An 18591-nucleotide genomic window follows, 5' to 3' on the forward strand; every position below is an offset into this window, starting at 1 on the left:
TATTTTCACAACTTCGACATAAGATGGTATGTTCTTGACCGTTCTCAAAGGAAAATTTGAATTATTTTTACTTGCCTTCTTTACTGTTCTGACAAAAGATATTTGATTTAATGGCATATATTGGATAATTATGTAATGAAAAAGACAGTGTTGAAATTTATTTATCTAAAGAAATTTAGATAAAGGGTTTTTAGATAAATATTTTTTTATTTCATTTCTTTCTTTAAAAAGTCAATATTGGTTTGAGTAATTTTAATGGATTTAAATTTGCATCTAGGTCAACGATTCAGACGCAGCAGTTTTTGTTAAGACTCGAAAAAGAAAAGTCGGTCGCAAGTATAAAACTGATGGCAGAGTAACTAACTTTATAATTGTAAGTATTCTTAATTTTGTTCATCACCTGCTAGTCTTAATTATGGATTATAAATATTTGGATTGACTTGTTTCTGGCTTTATTTGGTAGGAAAAAATTGAAAATGTCTTGGGAAGTGATTTATCAGGACCAACTGATGGTGTGAATGAGCTTTTGTTGGATGTAAAAGGACATGGTCCTTCTTGGCTTGTAGGGAGATCTCTCAAGCCTGTCAAAGGTTCTAGCCCGACGAAGTCGCAAATCAATGACTTGACAGAAAAGATTCGGGAAGAAGTTACTGCAGAAATGGAAGAAAAGATGAAGCAGCAAAAAGAAGAAGTTGACGCAAAGATGAACAAGATGCAGGAGAACTTCAACTGAGCGCTGAGAAAACTAGGTGAAGCAAACCCTAGCCTCAATGTCAATATGGCAGAGCTATGCGCCACAATTTCAAGTGACCATGATGATGGCACTCCTGTTACCATGGTCACTCCTATTACTGGAGGTGGTTCTACCTAGTCAGAAGCGTTCTAGCATCATTCTCGTTATACTTTGTTTTTCTCAGTACTACTATGTTTAGATTTTGAATTGTAACTTAAACTTGTTTAAACTTCCGCTTTTGTTTTGATGGTGAAGGTTGTGGTAGTATGGGGAAACTGATGGTAGTATGGTGAAAGTAGTGGTAGTATGGTGATGGTTGGTGGACTGATGTTTATGGTTTGTGTTGGTTTAAGACATTGGTCTTATTTATGGGCATGTTAATTTACAAAGAGTTCCTCGTATTTTTTTTTATAAAAGCGTTGCAATAGGTCCTTATAGTGTTGCTAATAATCACTAAAAAACGTTGCTAAAAACACTAAAAAGCGTTGCAAAAAACACTAAAAAGCGTTGTAAAAAACACTAAAAAACACTAAAAAGCGTTGCAAAAAGGTTGCATCGATACCCCACATGTGGGCCCCATTGTGGGGCCCACAAATATTGTACTGGTAGCCCAAACCCTATGTAACACTTTTCAAGACCTATTGCAACCCCATTGGTGTTGCAATAGCACGTTTCCGTAACGGATAAACAAGGGTTGCAATAGGGTGTCATCAGGGTTGCAAAAAACTCTATGGCAATGCCTAAAATTGCAAACCCAAAAAAGAGTCGCCATAGCCTTTTTTTGGCCTTTAGCAACGCTTTTTTGGCCTTTAGTGACGGTTTCTTGGGGTTGCGGAATCCAGTTTATGGCATAGTGTAATGAATTTGCGGGGGGTTGTGTGAGGAGGTGTCTCGCTTATTGCAGGCTTTATTGCTCTGGTCCAAGATCAATAATATAAGATGATTATGTATGGATTTATTTTGGATATGTATCAACTAAGATATCCATGTACTATACTTAATGTGTTAGACTCACTCGACTGAAGTACCCACCTTGTAAAAATGTTTGAAGTTCATATACATAAAACTAGAGTTTTTAAAATTTTATATCTCAAGTGGTCTGACACATAAATGATATGTACACATAGTGCACCTTACTCAAATATTAAAGACCAAGAAAGAGTAATTTATACAAGATAAATCACCGAGTCATAGATAATTGAGTTTCCAATGGTGGCGGATTCATAAAAAATTGTTAGTGGGGCACTAATATATATAAGAAAGTTATGTTAAATTTGTAAAATTGATTATCGATATGATCAATCTTCTTTTTCATATTTTTAATATCTATTTATAAATTTTTAATATATGATAGCTGTAAATTTAATTTTTCAAACAATATATCTTCATCGAGACCATGAAAATCTATTTATCTATACTATAATAGCCGGAATGAGGTATAATTTATAGTTTGGTTAACCCCTCATTTTGGTTATCCCTTTCTATCACGACCGTCGGATCTTCTTCATCAAATAATCAGAGTCGTTAGATCGAAATACTAAAAAAATTCACTCCACAAGTTCTCAAGTTCGAATCCTGTCAACAACAAACATTTATATTATTATTTGTAAATATACATATAAATTATCAGGTTCGAATCCCATTAATAACAAAAATTTATATTATTTATAAAGATACATATAAGTTTTCATATTCGAATCTCACTCACCAACAATAAATATTTACATTGTTATATACGAATAAGATCTCATCAATCATATACTATTTATACAATCTGAACCTAACTTGAAATTATAACTATATAATCATTATATATTATTTAATTATTTATATTGAATTTTAATAAAATTATATAAAAATATTTAAAATATATAAATATTAATCAAGACTCGTGCATCGCACGGGCCGTAAAATAGTAGAAATAATATGGGGGCACTTAACTTTTTGTATTAGGAACACTTGATAAAATATACACATTTATATTATAAATTATTTATATAAGTTATTTAAATAAAAATTTAGAAACACATATTTCCGTAAACATTTATTTAAATCCTTACTTGGTTTTCACACTGCTAATGGAAGAGTTATCGAATATCAAATTATTGACCCATAATCACTCTTCATAACCAAGCCACCTTCCTCAATTTGGACATTTATCGAATCAAGATATCTTACATTCGTCTTACATATATCAAAAAACCAATAAGATAAAATCATCAAACGATGTCAGTGGGGCCAAAAAAAATATCAAATTTACTTCCAGCTCAAAGACATCTCCTTTTATATATTATAAGGGGACTGGGGCAAATTGAGTCAACAAAACTGGCATGAATTTATAACTTTACCCTTATATATTGAAAATTTACAAAAATGACACTCTAATATGATTTGTGCTAAAATAAGAAAATTTTATGTGCCACTAAGAATCGAACCCCTAACATCAATGTAATCTCTTCTATATATAATAGCCCAACATGACTATAATATTAGTGAGACATTTTATTCTCATGAAATGACATATTTTTCCATATGTTTATTATCTTTTTTAAAAAAGTTGTTAATGAGAATTGAACCTAAGTATGCTCATTCACCTATACATCTTTAAACCACTATTCTAAATTATCACTTATTTTTTTACCATAAATATAATATGTGGGTATCATTATATTAATGAGAATTGAACCTAAGTATGCTCATTCACCTATACATCTTTAAACCACTATTCTAAATTATCACTTATTTTTTTATCATAAATATAATATGTGGGTGTCATTATATATATGTATATATATATTCAGATATAATTTTGTATACTATAAGGTACGTGAAAGAAGTAAAAAAGTATACTTACTTCCAAAACATGTACCAAAATATTTTTTCTTCTTTATCAAATCACATAGTTGATCAATCTTAAGCTTAAAAACATGCGCAACAATATCAGGAGCATCACAAACATCAACACCGGGCAAAAATTTCATCTTTTCCTGATCTCAGACCATTTAGTATTACATGTCATAGTATGAAACAACGACGGGTGTCCAATTGCTCTACACAGTGCAAGCGCATATTTAAAGTGTCAGGACATGCAACGTTGTGATCCAGTGAAAGATGTTGGAAGTACTATAACTTTATCCACGTGATCAGAGTAATGGACCCCCTTGCGCAAAGCATTCCACGCGGAATTATACAAATCAGCACGTATTGTTGTCTGGTGTGTACTAACTCAATCAAGACGGTACTTCAATTGCACAAAATGCATCTACAATATATTGTTGCCAAAGACGACCACCAAGATGAGGAGTTAAACATATAGCATATAAGAGAGTTGATGGGTTATGAAGTAGAATAATAGGTATGTTACAAAATCTTATATTATGGAACAAATTTGTTTTAAAACAATTCAATGAAATTTAGTAACGGTGATAATATAACTTCACATAAGCGGATCATTAACTTGTAACAATAATACTCTCTCATTGTAACATACACCCTCTTCTTGCTCTCCCCAATGTCATCATCTTCAATTGTGGGAATTAAAGAGAATACTGAAGTTGCATAAAAAAACATTAGTCTCCCAAACTCGCTTTAATGATCCTTGATTTTTTTACAATTGTATCCCTACATCCCACAGTATCGACATCTTTATTGACAATAAGACCCGCAATCTCATTGTTGGGGCCAATAACATTGGGTCGACCACTGGAAGATCTAGACGAAAGATGGATCAACTTAAACTCATCAACTTCATTTTCTTGAAATCGTTCTCGAGTCTATAAAAAATGTTTAGCCAACTTGTTATAATGATACAACATACGCGATAAATCCTCAATAATCCTCTGATCAACAGAATCCCTTGTATTGCCAATCAGGTCCATCCTATTATCAATCTCATTATCGGTGTCATATATATATATATATACCTAACAAAATCTCGGCTTCTGGCCTTCTCCGGGAATTATGCTGCCAAGTAAATGCAAGTTCATACCTTTAATTTTAAAGCAATAAGGGGAACTTCCCCTGTTTATCGTGTGATCAACTTTCCCACCACTTGAACACATTGTAAACATAGAGGTGTACACACGAATATTTGGCATAAAATGTGAAGCTCAATTATTGTTGCCAAGCAGACTTTTTAAGGGTTATGGTGCTTCTTTTTCTTTAGGTAACCTCATTTGATCATTCTTGTAACGTAAGGAAAAGGTAGGTTGAGCATACTTTTGCAGTTTGTTGTTTCGCTCATTATTCCACATAATGGCACCACACATATTGCAAATGTAATATGGACCTCGAAAATTCATGTAACCTGCCCACAAATCTGAATTATCTGTGATGTCGTTGTTTAAATTGTATTTCAACGTGGTATGTTAGGACATGACTGAAACAATAAAATTGAGCAAAACACAATCAAAACGTTATGCAATCATGTCACCAATCTTCATCCAATAATTCTTCTTCGAAATGATTAACTTCATCAGCCTCATTAAAACTGTCAAACAAATATTTTACTCCAGATGATGATCTAGCATCCACCAAATTTGTACCTGGAGCAAAACATACAAACGTTATTTTTGATTAATGAATAATCTAAATTTTAGATTATTACATAATTATAAAAATTAAGTGGGAAAATATGAACAATTCTAAATTGGTCATAGAGTACCTAGTTGAGGTCGACTCTTTACTTGATTTTTCAAAATTGTGTTAATTGATGGACCTCTGGTTCTCTTAGCAGATGAATTAGATAAATCAGAAAGAGGGCTACTATATCTAATATTTTCAGATACATTTTATGTCGCAAAATGATGAAAACATTAGCTGTGAAATAGACGAATAAACATAAAAATGTTAAAATCTAGGATGTTGGAGTTCAATTATACCAACTTGGGCCAGACTTTTTATTTTATCTTCCAAAACTGTACTCATTAATGGACCTTTTGACATCTTGGCATATGAATTAGATATATCATAAAGAGGGCTCCTCGATTTAATATTGCTAGATGCATTTACTGTAATTCAACATTGAAACACATAAAAATAATAAACATTTATACTGAGTTGAACAACATTATCCAATTATATTTTTAAACAGGTAATATTAGTATATAAATACCGAGAAAATAATACCTTTTGGCGGTGTACTTGTATCATTCCTGAGCACTCTGCATCTTTTATTTACGGGTGCAACTTGCAATGTATTGGAAATATATAAATATTGTACCAATGGTTAATTTAAATAATCAAACCCGATAAAAATAATTAAAGACAAAATGAAGTTTTTTCAAATTTATTACATGTAGTACGACTCATACCACTTACATCCGAGGTCCATTGACATCCACGATTCTCATTATTTTCAGGAATTATGTGACCATGAGATACCGGGCAGTCTAATATTAAAAAAAAATCCTGTAAATAAAACCTCACACAATAATCAGGATTTAAAAATTGTGGATTAACATACTATTAGAAACACACGACAACGGAGACTGGTGTTGTGTTTATTAAATTGGAGGACATCTATTATCTTCTACTATCTTTATAATACTACAACATCAAGTTTTGGGGGGAAATATTTTATTCAAAATTACTATTTTGCCCATGTATTTTAATAAATATCAAAAATAGTTGTTGTTGATAGGAATCGAACATATGCCAACTATTTGCAAATTAAACACATCAACCACTTGAGTTAGAGACACTTTACATGAGTTGTATTGCTTTACATTAAATTTTATATTTATTTTAATATTAATATAAAATCTGTTATTTTATAATCTGCAGCATCAAGTTTTTAGAGAAATATTTATTCGAAATTACTGTTTTGCCCATGTATTTTAATAAATATCAAAAATAGTTGTTGTTGATAGGAATTGAAACTATGCCAAGTATTTGCAAATTAAACACATCAACTACTTGAGCTAGAGACACTTTTGGTTAAACTTTTATAATATTAAGTATTGAGTTAGAACTTGTTTATTTACACAAGGTGTCTTGTCTTATATTAAATTTTATATTTATTTTAATATTTATATAAAACATAATGATTTGAGACTTGATTGAATAACTCATTTCGATATGCTAACTTTACACTTATAATAAATATATGACTTCAACCAATTGAGTTAAAAGCTCATTTGGTTAAATTTTGATAAAATCAAGTATTGAGTTACATATTTATTTCTTTCTTTTGGGTGACTAAACCTATATAATTCAATATTTATATAGAATAAAATTATTCTAAGACTTGGTTAATTAGATGATTACAATATAATAACTTTTCACTCACGTGCAACAACGAGATTATATTTTTTTTAATTTATACATTCAATAAATAACTTCTTGTTGATAATATATTATCATATTAACTTGTTGATAATATATTACCATATAATAATTTATTAATTATCGAAAATCGGATATTAACTCACATCGAGATACTAACTTTACACTCATGTAACAACTAAGGGTATAATCAATTCGAGTCGAGTCGAAAACTGTCAGGCTCGTACTCGATTAAAAATGTTCGGGTTCGAGCACGAACTCGAGTTCAACCGAACTTTAAATTTTAAACTCGAAATTCAGGTCATAAAAAGTTCGATAGGTTCAATTTTTTTAGGGAAAACATATAATTTGAAATTAATATTTTGCGCCCTTATTTAAATAAATATGGAAAAATATTATTGGCTTGTAAAAATTGAACCTGTGACACCTATATCCAAACATTTGACTTCAACCGATTGAGCTAGAGGCTCATTTGATTATATTTTGATAACATCAAGTATCGAGTTATATATTTGTTTCTTTATATTGGATGGCTAAACCTATATAATCTAATACTGATATATAATAAAATTATTCTAAGACTTGAGTAATTAGCTAACTACAATATACTAACTTTATACTCATGTACAACCACGTGATTTTAATTATTTTTTTATTTATAAAAAAATTACAACTATTAAATAAATAACTTGTTGATATTATGTTACGATCAACTTATTGATAATATATTAACATTTAATAATAGTTTATTAAATATTGAGATTTGGGTAATTAACTCACTTCAAAATACCAAATTTATAACAATTAAGGGTATAATCAAGCCGAGCCGAGTCGAAAACTTTCAGACTTGAACTCGATTAAAAATGTTCGGGCTCGAGCACGAAATCGGTTTCACCCAAATTTTAAATCAAGCATAAAACTCGGGTCGTAAATAGTCCGGTAGTCTCAAGTTCGGCTCGAAAACTTGAATCAATTTCACCATATATTAACAAAAACTCGAAATATGATAAGTCAGGCTCGAATTCGATTCTAATAAATATATAAAATATTAATAAAATATTAAATTTCTAGATAAAAATATATTTCTATTAAAAAATAATACCGTCTCGATAAAACTCGTGAACGTTAAGGGCCGAGTAATTTGAAGTTCGAGTTCGACCGTGCAAACAAATTTACTATTTTACCCCCATAATTTGATAAAGATGACACCTAAACATTATTATATATTAATCAATATCATGCTGGCTAGCCCCACTATAGAAGTACCAATAGAATTAAACAAAGCCCCTGCCACCTAAGCGCCAGTCATACAACCCCACCAAAGCCCATCAACATTTCTGTAACCGGCATTTCCCGGTCGAGGTTAAATTTTATCTATTATAGCCGTTAAAAGAAACTAAATCTCCGCTTACAGCTGGGCATTTTAAAATTTTCGATTACCAATTTACAGATGGATAGACTCAGACATTATTGTGTTTATTTATAATTTCCATCGAAACAGAAATTAACAAAGCCTCCGTTTGTTTGTCGAAAAATAACTTCGTTTCGGAAAATAATACGAATTTATTTTCCGAAACGACTAAGTTTTGTTGATAATGGCGATCAATAGCCATGATTTTTCATCTATAGATATAGAATCAGTTGAAGAAGATGCACAATCGGAGATGATCTTCGCTAAACGGCGCTGTTGTTTCTGCTTACCGTACTTGAACTCGCCGGAAAAATCATCTCCGGCCGCCGGAAGTCGGTGGTGGAGCAAATTCCGGTCATCGGAAAGTGAGGATGCAATCTGGACTCGTGGAATTAACTCGGTTAAGAAGGTTCGGGAGTGGTCGGAGATTGTCGCCGGACCGAAGTGGAAGACGTTTATTCGGCGGTTTAATCGGAGTAATAATAAGAGTAGTTTGGGGAGTAGTAAGAGTTCGAAGTTTCAGTATGATCCGTTGAGTTATGCGCTAAATTTTGATGAAGGACCGGGAACGAATGGCGATTCGGATCAGGTTGATGATTATTTGTTTCACAATTTCTCGTCGAGATATGCTAATGTGGTGAAAGGAGGATCGGTGGAGGATGTGAAGGATGCGAAGAATTTGATTTGAAGATTGCGAGGATTGGATTAAAAGTAGTGTTGTTTCTCTCACATTAGAATTTTGTTTTGCGTAAGATGGAGAATATATTTTTTGATGTATAAATGAGTGCATACGAATAAATGAATAAATGATTCGATTGATTTAATTATATTAAGATTACAATGCTCTTGAATTCGAGTTTATTTTGTATTGAATTAAATTTTAACAAGCTAAATATGTATTTATTGCGAGATTAAAGGATGGCGAAGGATTAAAGTAGTGTTATTTCTATGTATTAGAATTTATTTTACGTAAGATGGAGAATATATTTTTTGATGTATGAATGAGTGCATATGAAATATGAATAAATGAATGAATTATGTTGCGATTACAATGCCTATGAATTTGAGATTCATTCGGAATTATTTGAAATTGAACAGCTAAATATGTATTTATCGCGAGATGAAGATGATGATGAACTGAAATGTGTTGAGCATGTTTTGAGAAAATGTAAATATAGGTTAACAGCTAATGGATCTTTCTTCTTCTTCCTTTATAGAGTTGATCATGTCTGCAATTTGATTCATATTTGGCCTGGCATCTGGCAAAACATTTATGCACTTTAAGGCGACCTGCAAGAGATTTACGATCCTTTCTTCACTAGCACCTTCTGCAGCGAGGGACTTGTCGAATACTTGAACCATCCATTCTTCTTTGGCTACTGAATGTACCCATCTAGCCAAATCAGGCCCTCTATTTTGAGCTACTTGTCCTGTTAGCAGTTCTAGAAGAATTTCACCCAAGCTATTGATGTCATCCTTGAAGGTGTATGAATGACCGACATCAGGACTATCAGTTTGTATGTTGTTGGCTTTTGTTTTGGTTTCCTTGTGAACTACCATTAGGCCGTATTCACTAATGCATGCTTCCATATCCTCATTCAGCATGATGTTGGATGATTTCAGATTGCCATGAGCTATCCCATCATCATCGAGCTCCTCGTGCATGAAAGCCAGGGCCTCAGAAATGCTAGCGGCCATGTTTAGTCTGCTTCCCCAGTTGAGCATTTGCCCATTGTGTAAACCTGGTATTAGAAATGAGCCATTAATATACTGGACTAAGGTAGATACTTTAGATGTATGATTATCGTAAGAAACCCGCAGTCGCTATCATTCGGGTGCACACTGGATAAACCCTACGGGCTCACGCAATAGCCTGCAAACCACGTGAAGCAAGGTAAACCGCATTTACGTGACAGACTCTGACTCATGTGCCATAATCATAATTCTCCTCCCGTGGGATTCGAACTTGTGACCAAGAGTATAGTTATATTTCTTTAACCAACTGAGTCAACCATTGTGGGCTGAAAGATGAAGTTTAAGAGTATAGAAGGAGAGATTTACCGTGAAGGATTCTGAAGAGACTTCCATTTCGCTGATATTCATAAACTAAGAGCTTCTCTTCCTTGGAGCAATAATAGGCAACAATTGGGAGTACTTTTGGATGTAACACTTGGCCAACCCTCTGCATTTTCTTCTTGAAGTCGTCTTTAGTAATCGGCCAGTCCTTGATCCTCTTTACAACCAGGTTCACGCCACCATTAGGCGTGACTTTGTAGAGGCTTCCATGTTTCCCTCGTCCAAGTAATTCTGCTGGAGCTCGAAGTAGATCATCAAATTTCATCCCATTCACCATTGGAGTAGAAACCACAACTAGGGATGATGCAGCACTTCCCGTTTCAGCAGATGTCAGTGAAAATTCGGACCTATTTCCTCCTGTCATAAAATTAGTGGTAGTAGCATCACTATCATCTCTCCTTACTTCCCTTGGAGAGATCTTAACCTTATTCTTAGATTTCCTTTTCTTGACCATAATGAAAGCAACGAAAAGCACTACAATCAACGCAAGAACAGCGTAGCCAGAGTACATAAGAAACTGACTCAATGAAGATTGCGATCCCTTTCCAGGCGGGGGAGAAACAATTGGACATACGTTTGAAAGTGGCTTTCCACACAATCCAGGATTACCTAAAAAGCTTCTGTTGCCGAGACGAACAGCAACATCAGGAATTGGGCCACTAAGATTGTTATTAGAGACATTGAGTTCTACTAAATTCGAAAACTCCAGTTGAGGTATCCCTCCAGTAAACTGATTGTTTTCAGCCAGATAACTTAACAAGCCAGTTACCTTTGACATATCAGGCAACTCTCCAGTGAAGTTGTTATGTGATACATTAAACCTTTTCAGATTACTCAACTCGGAGACAGAATCAGGAATTGATCCCGAAAAACGATTGTCACTTAAATACAAGTGAGTCAGGTTTTTGCAGCCTGATATTTCTTCTCCTAATTCTCCAGCAATATTGTTTTTAACAAGGCTCAAAACAAGAAGTGTACTAGTCTGGCAAAGAGACTCAGCATCAAGGACTCCAGTAAGATTATACTCATCAAGAACAATCTTTTTCACGAAATTTAAGCTAGTATCACAAGTAACCCCTTCCCACTTATCGGTGCAGGGGTTGGAAGTATCATTCCATCCGAAATTCAAATCTCTTTGAACATTGCCAGGAGAAAGTTTTGCCATGAATTCCACCAACGCCGTTATGACATCCTGTTCTTCTGAGCTGGCCATCGGGAAGAGCAGGAACGGAACGAAAACTAATCCTAGAGGGAACAATGACATTGCGGGATTCAAAACAGAAGCTGTTTGCGATTATTTTCAAGAACTTTGGTGGAAATAATCGAGGAGATAATGCGTGTGACAGTGTTGATGTTTCAGGTGACTCGATAAATGTTTGAAGAAACTATAATAGTGAATGATTGCAAAGAGTTGATATGACCCTACTGAACGGCCTGAGGAAAGCTACATATATCGAAACGGTTGGTGCCGGCCTGGGGAACTTGTCAATTTCAGACAATTTGGTAAACTGTTTTTGGTGTTTCCTATTTGTAAGAAGTGGTACATTTGGACTGCGTGATGGAAGTAGAGAACAATACAATGGTCTTGCTACTTCATAATTATTTATAGAGTAAAAGGAATAACACTATAACATTTTATAATGTAAGAAGAATAACAGGAGGACATGTGAAACATCACCATCCTGCAAAATTGATGCGCTGCTGATGGTATCAAGTTGGATGAGAATGTAAATATGTAATCGCCAACTTAGTACTGTTATACTCCAGTTTTTGAAAATCAATTCTTATAAATGCTTTGAGGCGCAAAAAAAAATTACAAAAAATTGTTACAAAATGATGTGGAATGAATGATGTGGCAGTATAGAATTAGAATAATTTAATAGGTGTTGTTAGTGTGAATGCAGGGATGTCAATAAAAATCCGGCAAATGTCATTTTGTAATTATTTTGAAAATTAATTTTGTACCCCTATTTTTCATTAAGTAGAGCTTAATTATTATATAGAGTCCAATGTACGTTAACAAGATAACTTTGGTTCTGGTTACAACTCCCTTCTATACGAGGCAAGGTCCGGAGTCACGGAATGGTGTTCATGGGTTGGGTTGGCCGGGTTTGATTCGTTTGTATAACCCGATCTAATTACATCGGTTTAAAAATGTTGGAAGCTGATCGTGGTCGGTCATCTAAAAAGACATACATCTCCCTGTTCTTTTTTATAGCATTTTCCTGGAAATTAGGGCTTATTTCTGAAGAATAAGTCCTTCAAACACAGACTTTTACAAGTTCATAAACTATTATAAGACCTTTTCACCACTTGCTAGCCTAACCAATCCGGCTAATTCTGTTTACTATTAGTAGTAACAAGGAACCTAGAAGTTTCACACGAGCAGCACATATACAAACAGAAAAGGATCAAGGTCAAATAGTTTTTCTTTTAATATAGAAGATTTAGTCCGAAACTTGTAAACAAATACCTTAGTATGAATCTGTAGTTTCCCAAATGTAGTTGTCAGTCTAATCCTACACAAATTTAACTTGTGTCACATGCCATAGTGCCCGGAAGAACTTCTATCATCACAACTCTACAAGATTTAAGGGTCCAAAATAGGAAAGTCACAAGAAACTTAATACTGATTTCATATCTGGTGTAGCTCCAACCCTGATTACCCAGACTTGCAATATCTAAAACTGAAAGCTTCTATCAACCTCAATTTCGACATAATAATATAATATTACTAAAAAAGTTGCAAGCGCAAAGAAATTGACAAAGAAAAAAAAGTTGCAAGCACAAATTATATATAGCAACTACCAGAGAAAACACTTTTTTTCCAAGGCTCGGCCTCAACATGGAACTAGATCTGGTTCGAGCTGGAGCTGGAGACCAAGGGGTTTGTTAAGGATGAAACATATGACCCCATCTTGAAAGGAATCACCGTTATAGGAGCCTAGTCACTTAAGATCATCTGACATGGCTGAGGGTATACAATGTGTCGTTAGGATGTCTAAGGTCGCCGCTTTCGCTGTCTTTGTCTGAAGGACAACAATCTGCACAATAATATACATTAAAAAACAATATTTGGAATAGACGCATTGAAGAGGAGGAAGAGAGAAGAAGACTTACCTGCTCGTATTCCAAATCGAATTTCAAAAATTCAGCATCACAATTCTCTACCATGCTGGCCAAGCTCTTTAGATTCTTCACAGGTTGACCGTTAAAAGCAAGAACCTAGATGTATGTAATGAAGCAAAACCAACATGCGTTAAACAGATGAGACAATATATCGCAGGCAATAACACTTGCATGGTCAATTAAAACTGACCTGGGTGTTGACAATGTCCTCATATCCAATATTAATATCAGCAACGAGTACCTTTAGAAGAATTTGAAAATAATGTAACATATAAGGTTACAATTATGATAAAACCTACATTCAACAATAGCACAGGTTAAAAAAATAATCAATGAAGGAACCTGAGAAATCACAACAATCTGTTCATCAGGAAATTGAGGCATTTCGTGTAAAAGCTTGTCTAACAACTTGACTGGAGCTTCGAGATCATAGTCCTTTCCATACTGAGTAAGCACGCAAAAAGAGTTTTTATTAGGTAACAGAAAAATTATAATCATTACATAAATAATTCTGTCACATGGTAAATTATGCAATTGTAAAGCAATTTTTCTTTAAGTGGCAATGGAGGCTACGGAGCATCATAACTGGCAAGCCACCTACTCATTAACGCCCAAATTAGAGTTTTTAAAGCTCGTAAACCTTGAAATATTTCTTTGGAGCTGGAAATCAACAAACTACTGACTAATAGGTACAGCTATCTAGTTGTTTTTAAGGAAGGAACATGAAGGAGGCCTCGTGTAGCAAACTAAAATCTTGTATAATTCAAAGGGAACTTTCATTTGAAAACAAGACCCTCGGAAATTCTTAGAATAGTCATCACACCAGAATCTAGATGCCATATTCTGATCTTTGCATCAGAATCCATTTAAAAACTTGTGCCTGTTTCAACTTTCATCCGAGGTATTTTCTAGAATATTTGAGATTCTGTTTCTCCCTGTTTTACTGCCATCATCTAGAACTTCTTTTACTACTATCAAGCAACAAGCATTATCGCCTCTAATCATATGTCTAAATAGTGGTTACCTAAACCTGAGGGAAAAAATTATAGAAAAATTACCGAATATGATTTAGCACACAAACAACTAGTAGTAGGTAAAAAGCCCTGTTCTTGTTTCAATCACTTTTCAAATAATTCTTAAGAGACGGAGATCTTAACTACTACTTTCTTAATCATAATCTCAAGTGCCTCTAAAATTTAGATCAGTATTACAAGGGAAGAAACATAATGCTCAAAAGAAAATATGCAAGTGATACCTTGATTTAGCTGGTATTTGAACTATTCTAACCACAAACACACACACATATCCATATTTGTTTAGAAAGTATTGGATGGTTGTGTACCTCAGAACGAAGATATGGAACTGATACGGTTGTAAAAACAAATCCTGCAATAATGTAATACGAAGGGGGTCTTCCTTTGTTGTGAGCTGGAATCAACTTTCTGTGCGACTCAAGTTTGATATCAAATGTAAGTGTTTCAGAGTTGCGCAGAACTTTGATTGCTGCACATTCTCCCGTATATTTCTGTGAAACGAGATAACTAAAACCTATTCTCTCTCCATGCCTAAAAGGAACTGAAAATTACAAAAAAGTAAATTAGTAGGAAATATATAATATCCCTGGGTTAAACAAACGTGCTTATCTAAACAAAACTACTATACTGAATAAAATGGAATCTCTTATGTGGAAAGCAGACACTCTGCAACTACCCGAATAAGTAGAACCAGCTAGAAAGATAATACAGATACTTAAAACTCGGACTGCCTAAAATTACAGAGACACTAGCACTAAAAACCATTAATCAAATCGGTGTAGTAAGCAATGAAAAAGCTCCTACCTGTCCCATCATTAGCAATATCAACCCCATCAAAACTTAGTATGATATCTGATGGCTTTAAAACCTGAAATGCTGGTGCAGTCGGATCAATTCTTTTTATTCGAACACCCTTTTGATTAGATTTCATCCCTACTGACATGCGCAGATCTGGATTTTCCATCTTCTGCCATTCAATCCCAAGAAGAGGGAAGCCTGGTTTAACAAACATTGAAGTTAGAAGTAACAAACTGCAGAAGGAGGTGAGCAGAATAAAATAAATAACAAACAGAACATTTTAGAAGACAAGAAGCTAAACTGTTAATATATATCTAAACAAAAAAATTTGCAACTAAAACAAAGCTACTCACAAAACTTACAAATTACTAACAAGTTCAAACTACACATCAGATAACAGCACACTGCAAACAAGTTCAAAATACAGTCGGATAACAGCGCATTGCAGTCGCACAGTGTCGGTTATTTTCACAATGTAGAAGTTAGGATACTTAAAATGTAATTACATGCATTACAGCGTAGAAGTAGGGATGTGCATCTGACTAAGTTATTCTTCCCTCCGTCCCGTTCAATTGTATATAGTTTCCTTTTTGGGACGTCTCTCTCAATTGTATACATTCCAAAAATAATAAAGTTTTATAATATAAAAATAAGTACTATCCACTCACATCCACTGCACTCACTTCATACATTACATATTAATCGGTCCCACCACTTTATCCCCTTTTCTTACTTAAATTACACTTTTTCTTAACCTCCGTGCCACGCCCCATATGTATACTAGTGGGTGGGACGGAGGGAGTAAGTATTGCTTACTGGTACTAATATACTAACACATGAATAGATGGACTGTAAGCCATTTTAAAATAATCTGATTAGTGAGTTTTCAGAACATACCAGTATATCCTCCATTTTTCTCATAATCTTGGATGAAGTGCCTGATGACTGGTGTTGGAATGACATATCCTATATTCTCAGCATCTTCATGTTTAAGGGATTGAAAAGCAATACCCACACACAAACCCCTGTCATTGAAGGCAGGTCCACCAGAATTCCCAGAGTTGATAGCTGCATCAATCTGTTAACAGTTTGAGTTGTGAGTCTAATTCCAGATGCAATCAAATATCTGTACACATTTAAAATAAAAATAAAATATCTACCTGCAGTCCAAGAAGCTCAGTGGACACATGCGCATATGATAAAATCTCTATGCGTGAAACCACTCCACTTGTAACAGATATCGTATCTCCACCAATTGGGTAACCCACAACTGTCACTGCATCTTGAAGTGTAGGTAAATCCCCAAATTCCACCGGCGACACCCCTTCCCAGAACTCATCATCAGCCACGGTAAGCATAGCTGCAACATAACTTATAACCTCAACATCATAAATATAAAAAAACCATCAACACACAGACTCGCATTCATCTTTGACACTAACTCGCATAACCAATACCGCACACACATGAATATATGTAAGTTTCTAAAAAGCATTATGCAAACCGCTCCGGGTTCGAAAACAGATTCCATTCATTATGAAGCTGCCAATGGATTATGTAATTGTATGCCACTGGCAAAACTGACTGAAAAACAAAATACACATCCTAAACACAATCACCAAAACCTAGTTGCCTCATACCAAATAGTGAATCGTAAGATCAAAAATATACTCCCTCCGTCCCGCTGGATAGTTTACATGCACTGTTTGCACGTATTTCGAGACTTCAATAAAGTATAGTTTCATAATGTTTTTTTATTTTGTTTTTTTGAATAAAAGTTTAAACATGAAACTTTTTTTCAGATTTTTTTTTAAAAAAAAATTATGGAAGTATACTTTAAACGAGCATTGAAAAGCGTACCGAAAAGTAACGTAAACAATCCCGTGGGACTGAGGGAGTATTATACAGTCAAAATTGAAATAGTAAAACAAACTATTCTAAATTAGCTCCACACAAAATAGTAGAATGTAATATTATGGATTACTATTATTATCGGCATTCATCAATACACAAATACAATTAATCCTTTAACAATCGCAGTTTATATCAAGCAAACCGAAACAGTTTATATCAAGCAAACCGAAACATAACAAAATGTACACAAACTTAACATCATCCTCATTTCTCACCGATATCGCATTCAGTCCCAATAGCAAGCACGGTAGCTAAATACTTAGTATCCGAGCCGCGTTTCTTCAACTTAACCTGCGTATGATGCTCAACAGAATGCGCATTCGTCAAAACTCTCCTCCCACCAATAACAAACCCACTACTACTAGAACTAAACTGCCTCTTTCGCTGCCACGGAAGCGAGAAATTAGGATCAGTGTGCACGCAAAACACCTTAACCACCGCTTCCATTGACGGAACAACTTTCGACACATTGTCCCACTCAGTTAAATTGTTGTGAACTGCTCCATTGCCGTTTGAGTCAATTAATTGTCGTTTTGGAGAGGAGAGTTGAGTGGGCTCGGAGGTTTGGGGTTGTGGGGGGTTACGCGGACGGCCGCGCCGGCGAATTGGGTGGTTGTTGGTGGCGGTGGTGGGATGGATTGGTTCGATTTTGTTGATGGGGAAAACGGTGTCGTTTTGAGGATCTAGGGTTTTAGGGGATTGGGTTTTGCGTTTCCGGCCCGGACCCATTTTGTTTGGTTCTTTAGGAGGTGTGTTAAGTGTTTGATTCTTTGTGTGTGAGAAATGAGAATGTGTTGTGTTGTGTTGTGTTGTGTTGTGTTGTGTTGTGTAAGAGATTGCAGGAGCAACAAGCAAGGTTAGGGCGGGGAACAATACGACGTCGTTCGTTTGTTTGTAAAATCTTGATTATTGTAAATGGAATTTATCAAAAATAACTATGTTTCAAAATAGTTACTCCTACTATTTCAGGAGTTATTTTTTACCTTTAGCACTGCTCTTTTAAAAAATACCGTTAAAGTTGCATATGAGATTGATTGCTCGAAGTTATATATAAGGTTCCAAATGTTGTATATAAAGTTACATATTAGTATTTTTAAAAATATTTTCTGCAATATAGGTATTTTTCAAAAAATCCTTAATGTAAATTGGAAAGTGACCAAATTATAGAACTAAATCAATATGTTTTCTTAAAGAAAAATTTTACCTAGAAA

At 34.3% G+C, this 18591-nt stretch overlaps 3 protein-coding genes across 3 annotated transcripts; 1 reads left to right on the top strand and 2 right to left on the bottom strand.

Annotated features, from left to right (window-relative positions):
- Positions 1-8613: 8613 nt before the first annotated feature.
- LOC141718280 (uncharacterized) lies at positions 8614-9117 on the top strand. Its single transcript, XM_074520665.1, has one exon. The coding sequence runs from the start codon at positions 8614-8616 to the stop codon at positions 9115-9117; it is 504 nt and encodes a 167-aa protein (XP_074376766.1).
- A 317-nt stretch (positions 9118-9434) lies between these two features.
- LOC141716641 (inactive leucine-rich repeat receptor-like serine/threonine-protein kinase At1g60630) lies at positions 9435-11891 on the bottom strand. The gene is made up of 2 exons (XM_074518832.1): positions 10491-11891; positions 9435-10171 (listed from the first exon to the last, which is right to left on the bottom strand). Exons 1-2 carry the CDS (start codon positions 11767-11769, stop codon positions 9609-9611), a joined length of 1842 nt encoding a protein of 613 aa, XP_074374933.1. The 5' UTR covers positions 11770-11891; the 3' UTR covers positions 9435-9608.
- A 1025-nt stretch (positions 11892-12916) lies between these two features.
- On the bottom strand, positions 12917-18211 carry LOC141717666 (protease Do-like 9). Its single transcript, XM_074519839.1, has 9 exons — positions 17596-18211; positions 16627-16826; positions 16364-16544; positions 15473-15664; positions 14977-15209; positions 13977-14078; positions 13825-13875; positions 13626-13730; positions 12917-13549 (listed from the first exon to the last, which is right to left on the bottom strand). The coding sequence occupies exons 1-9, from the start codon at positions 18107-18109 to the stop codon at positions 13454-13456; spliced, it is 1674 nt and encodes a 557-aa protein (XP_074375940.1). The 5' UTR covers positions 18110-18211; the 3' UTR covers positions 12917-13453.
- Positions 18212-18591: the final 380 nt, after the last annotated feature.

The sequence above is a fragment of the Apium graveolens genome, chromosome 4 (assembly GCF_009905375.1).
Source record: "Apium graveolens cultivar Ventura chromosome 4, ASM990537v1, whole genome shotgun sequence".
Classification (NCBI taxonomy): Eukaryota; Viridiplantae; Streptophyta; class Magnoliopsida; order Apiales; family Apiaceae; genus Apium; species Apium graveolens.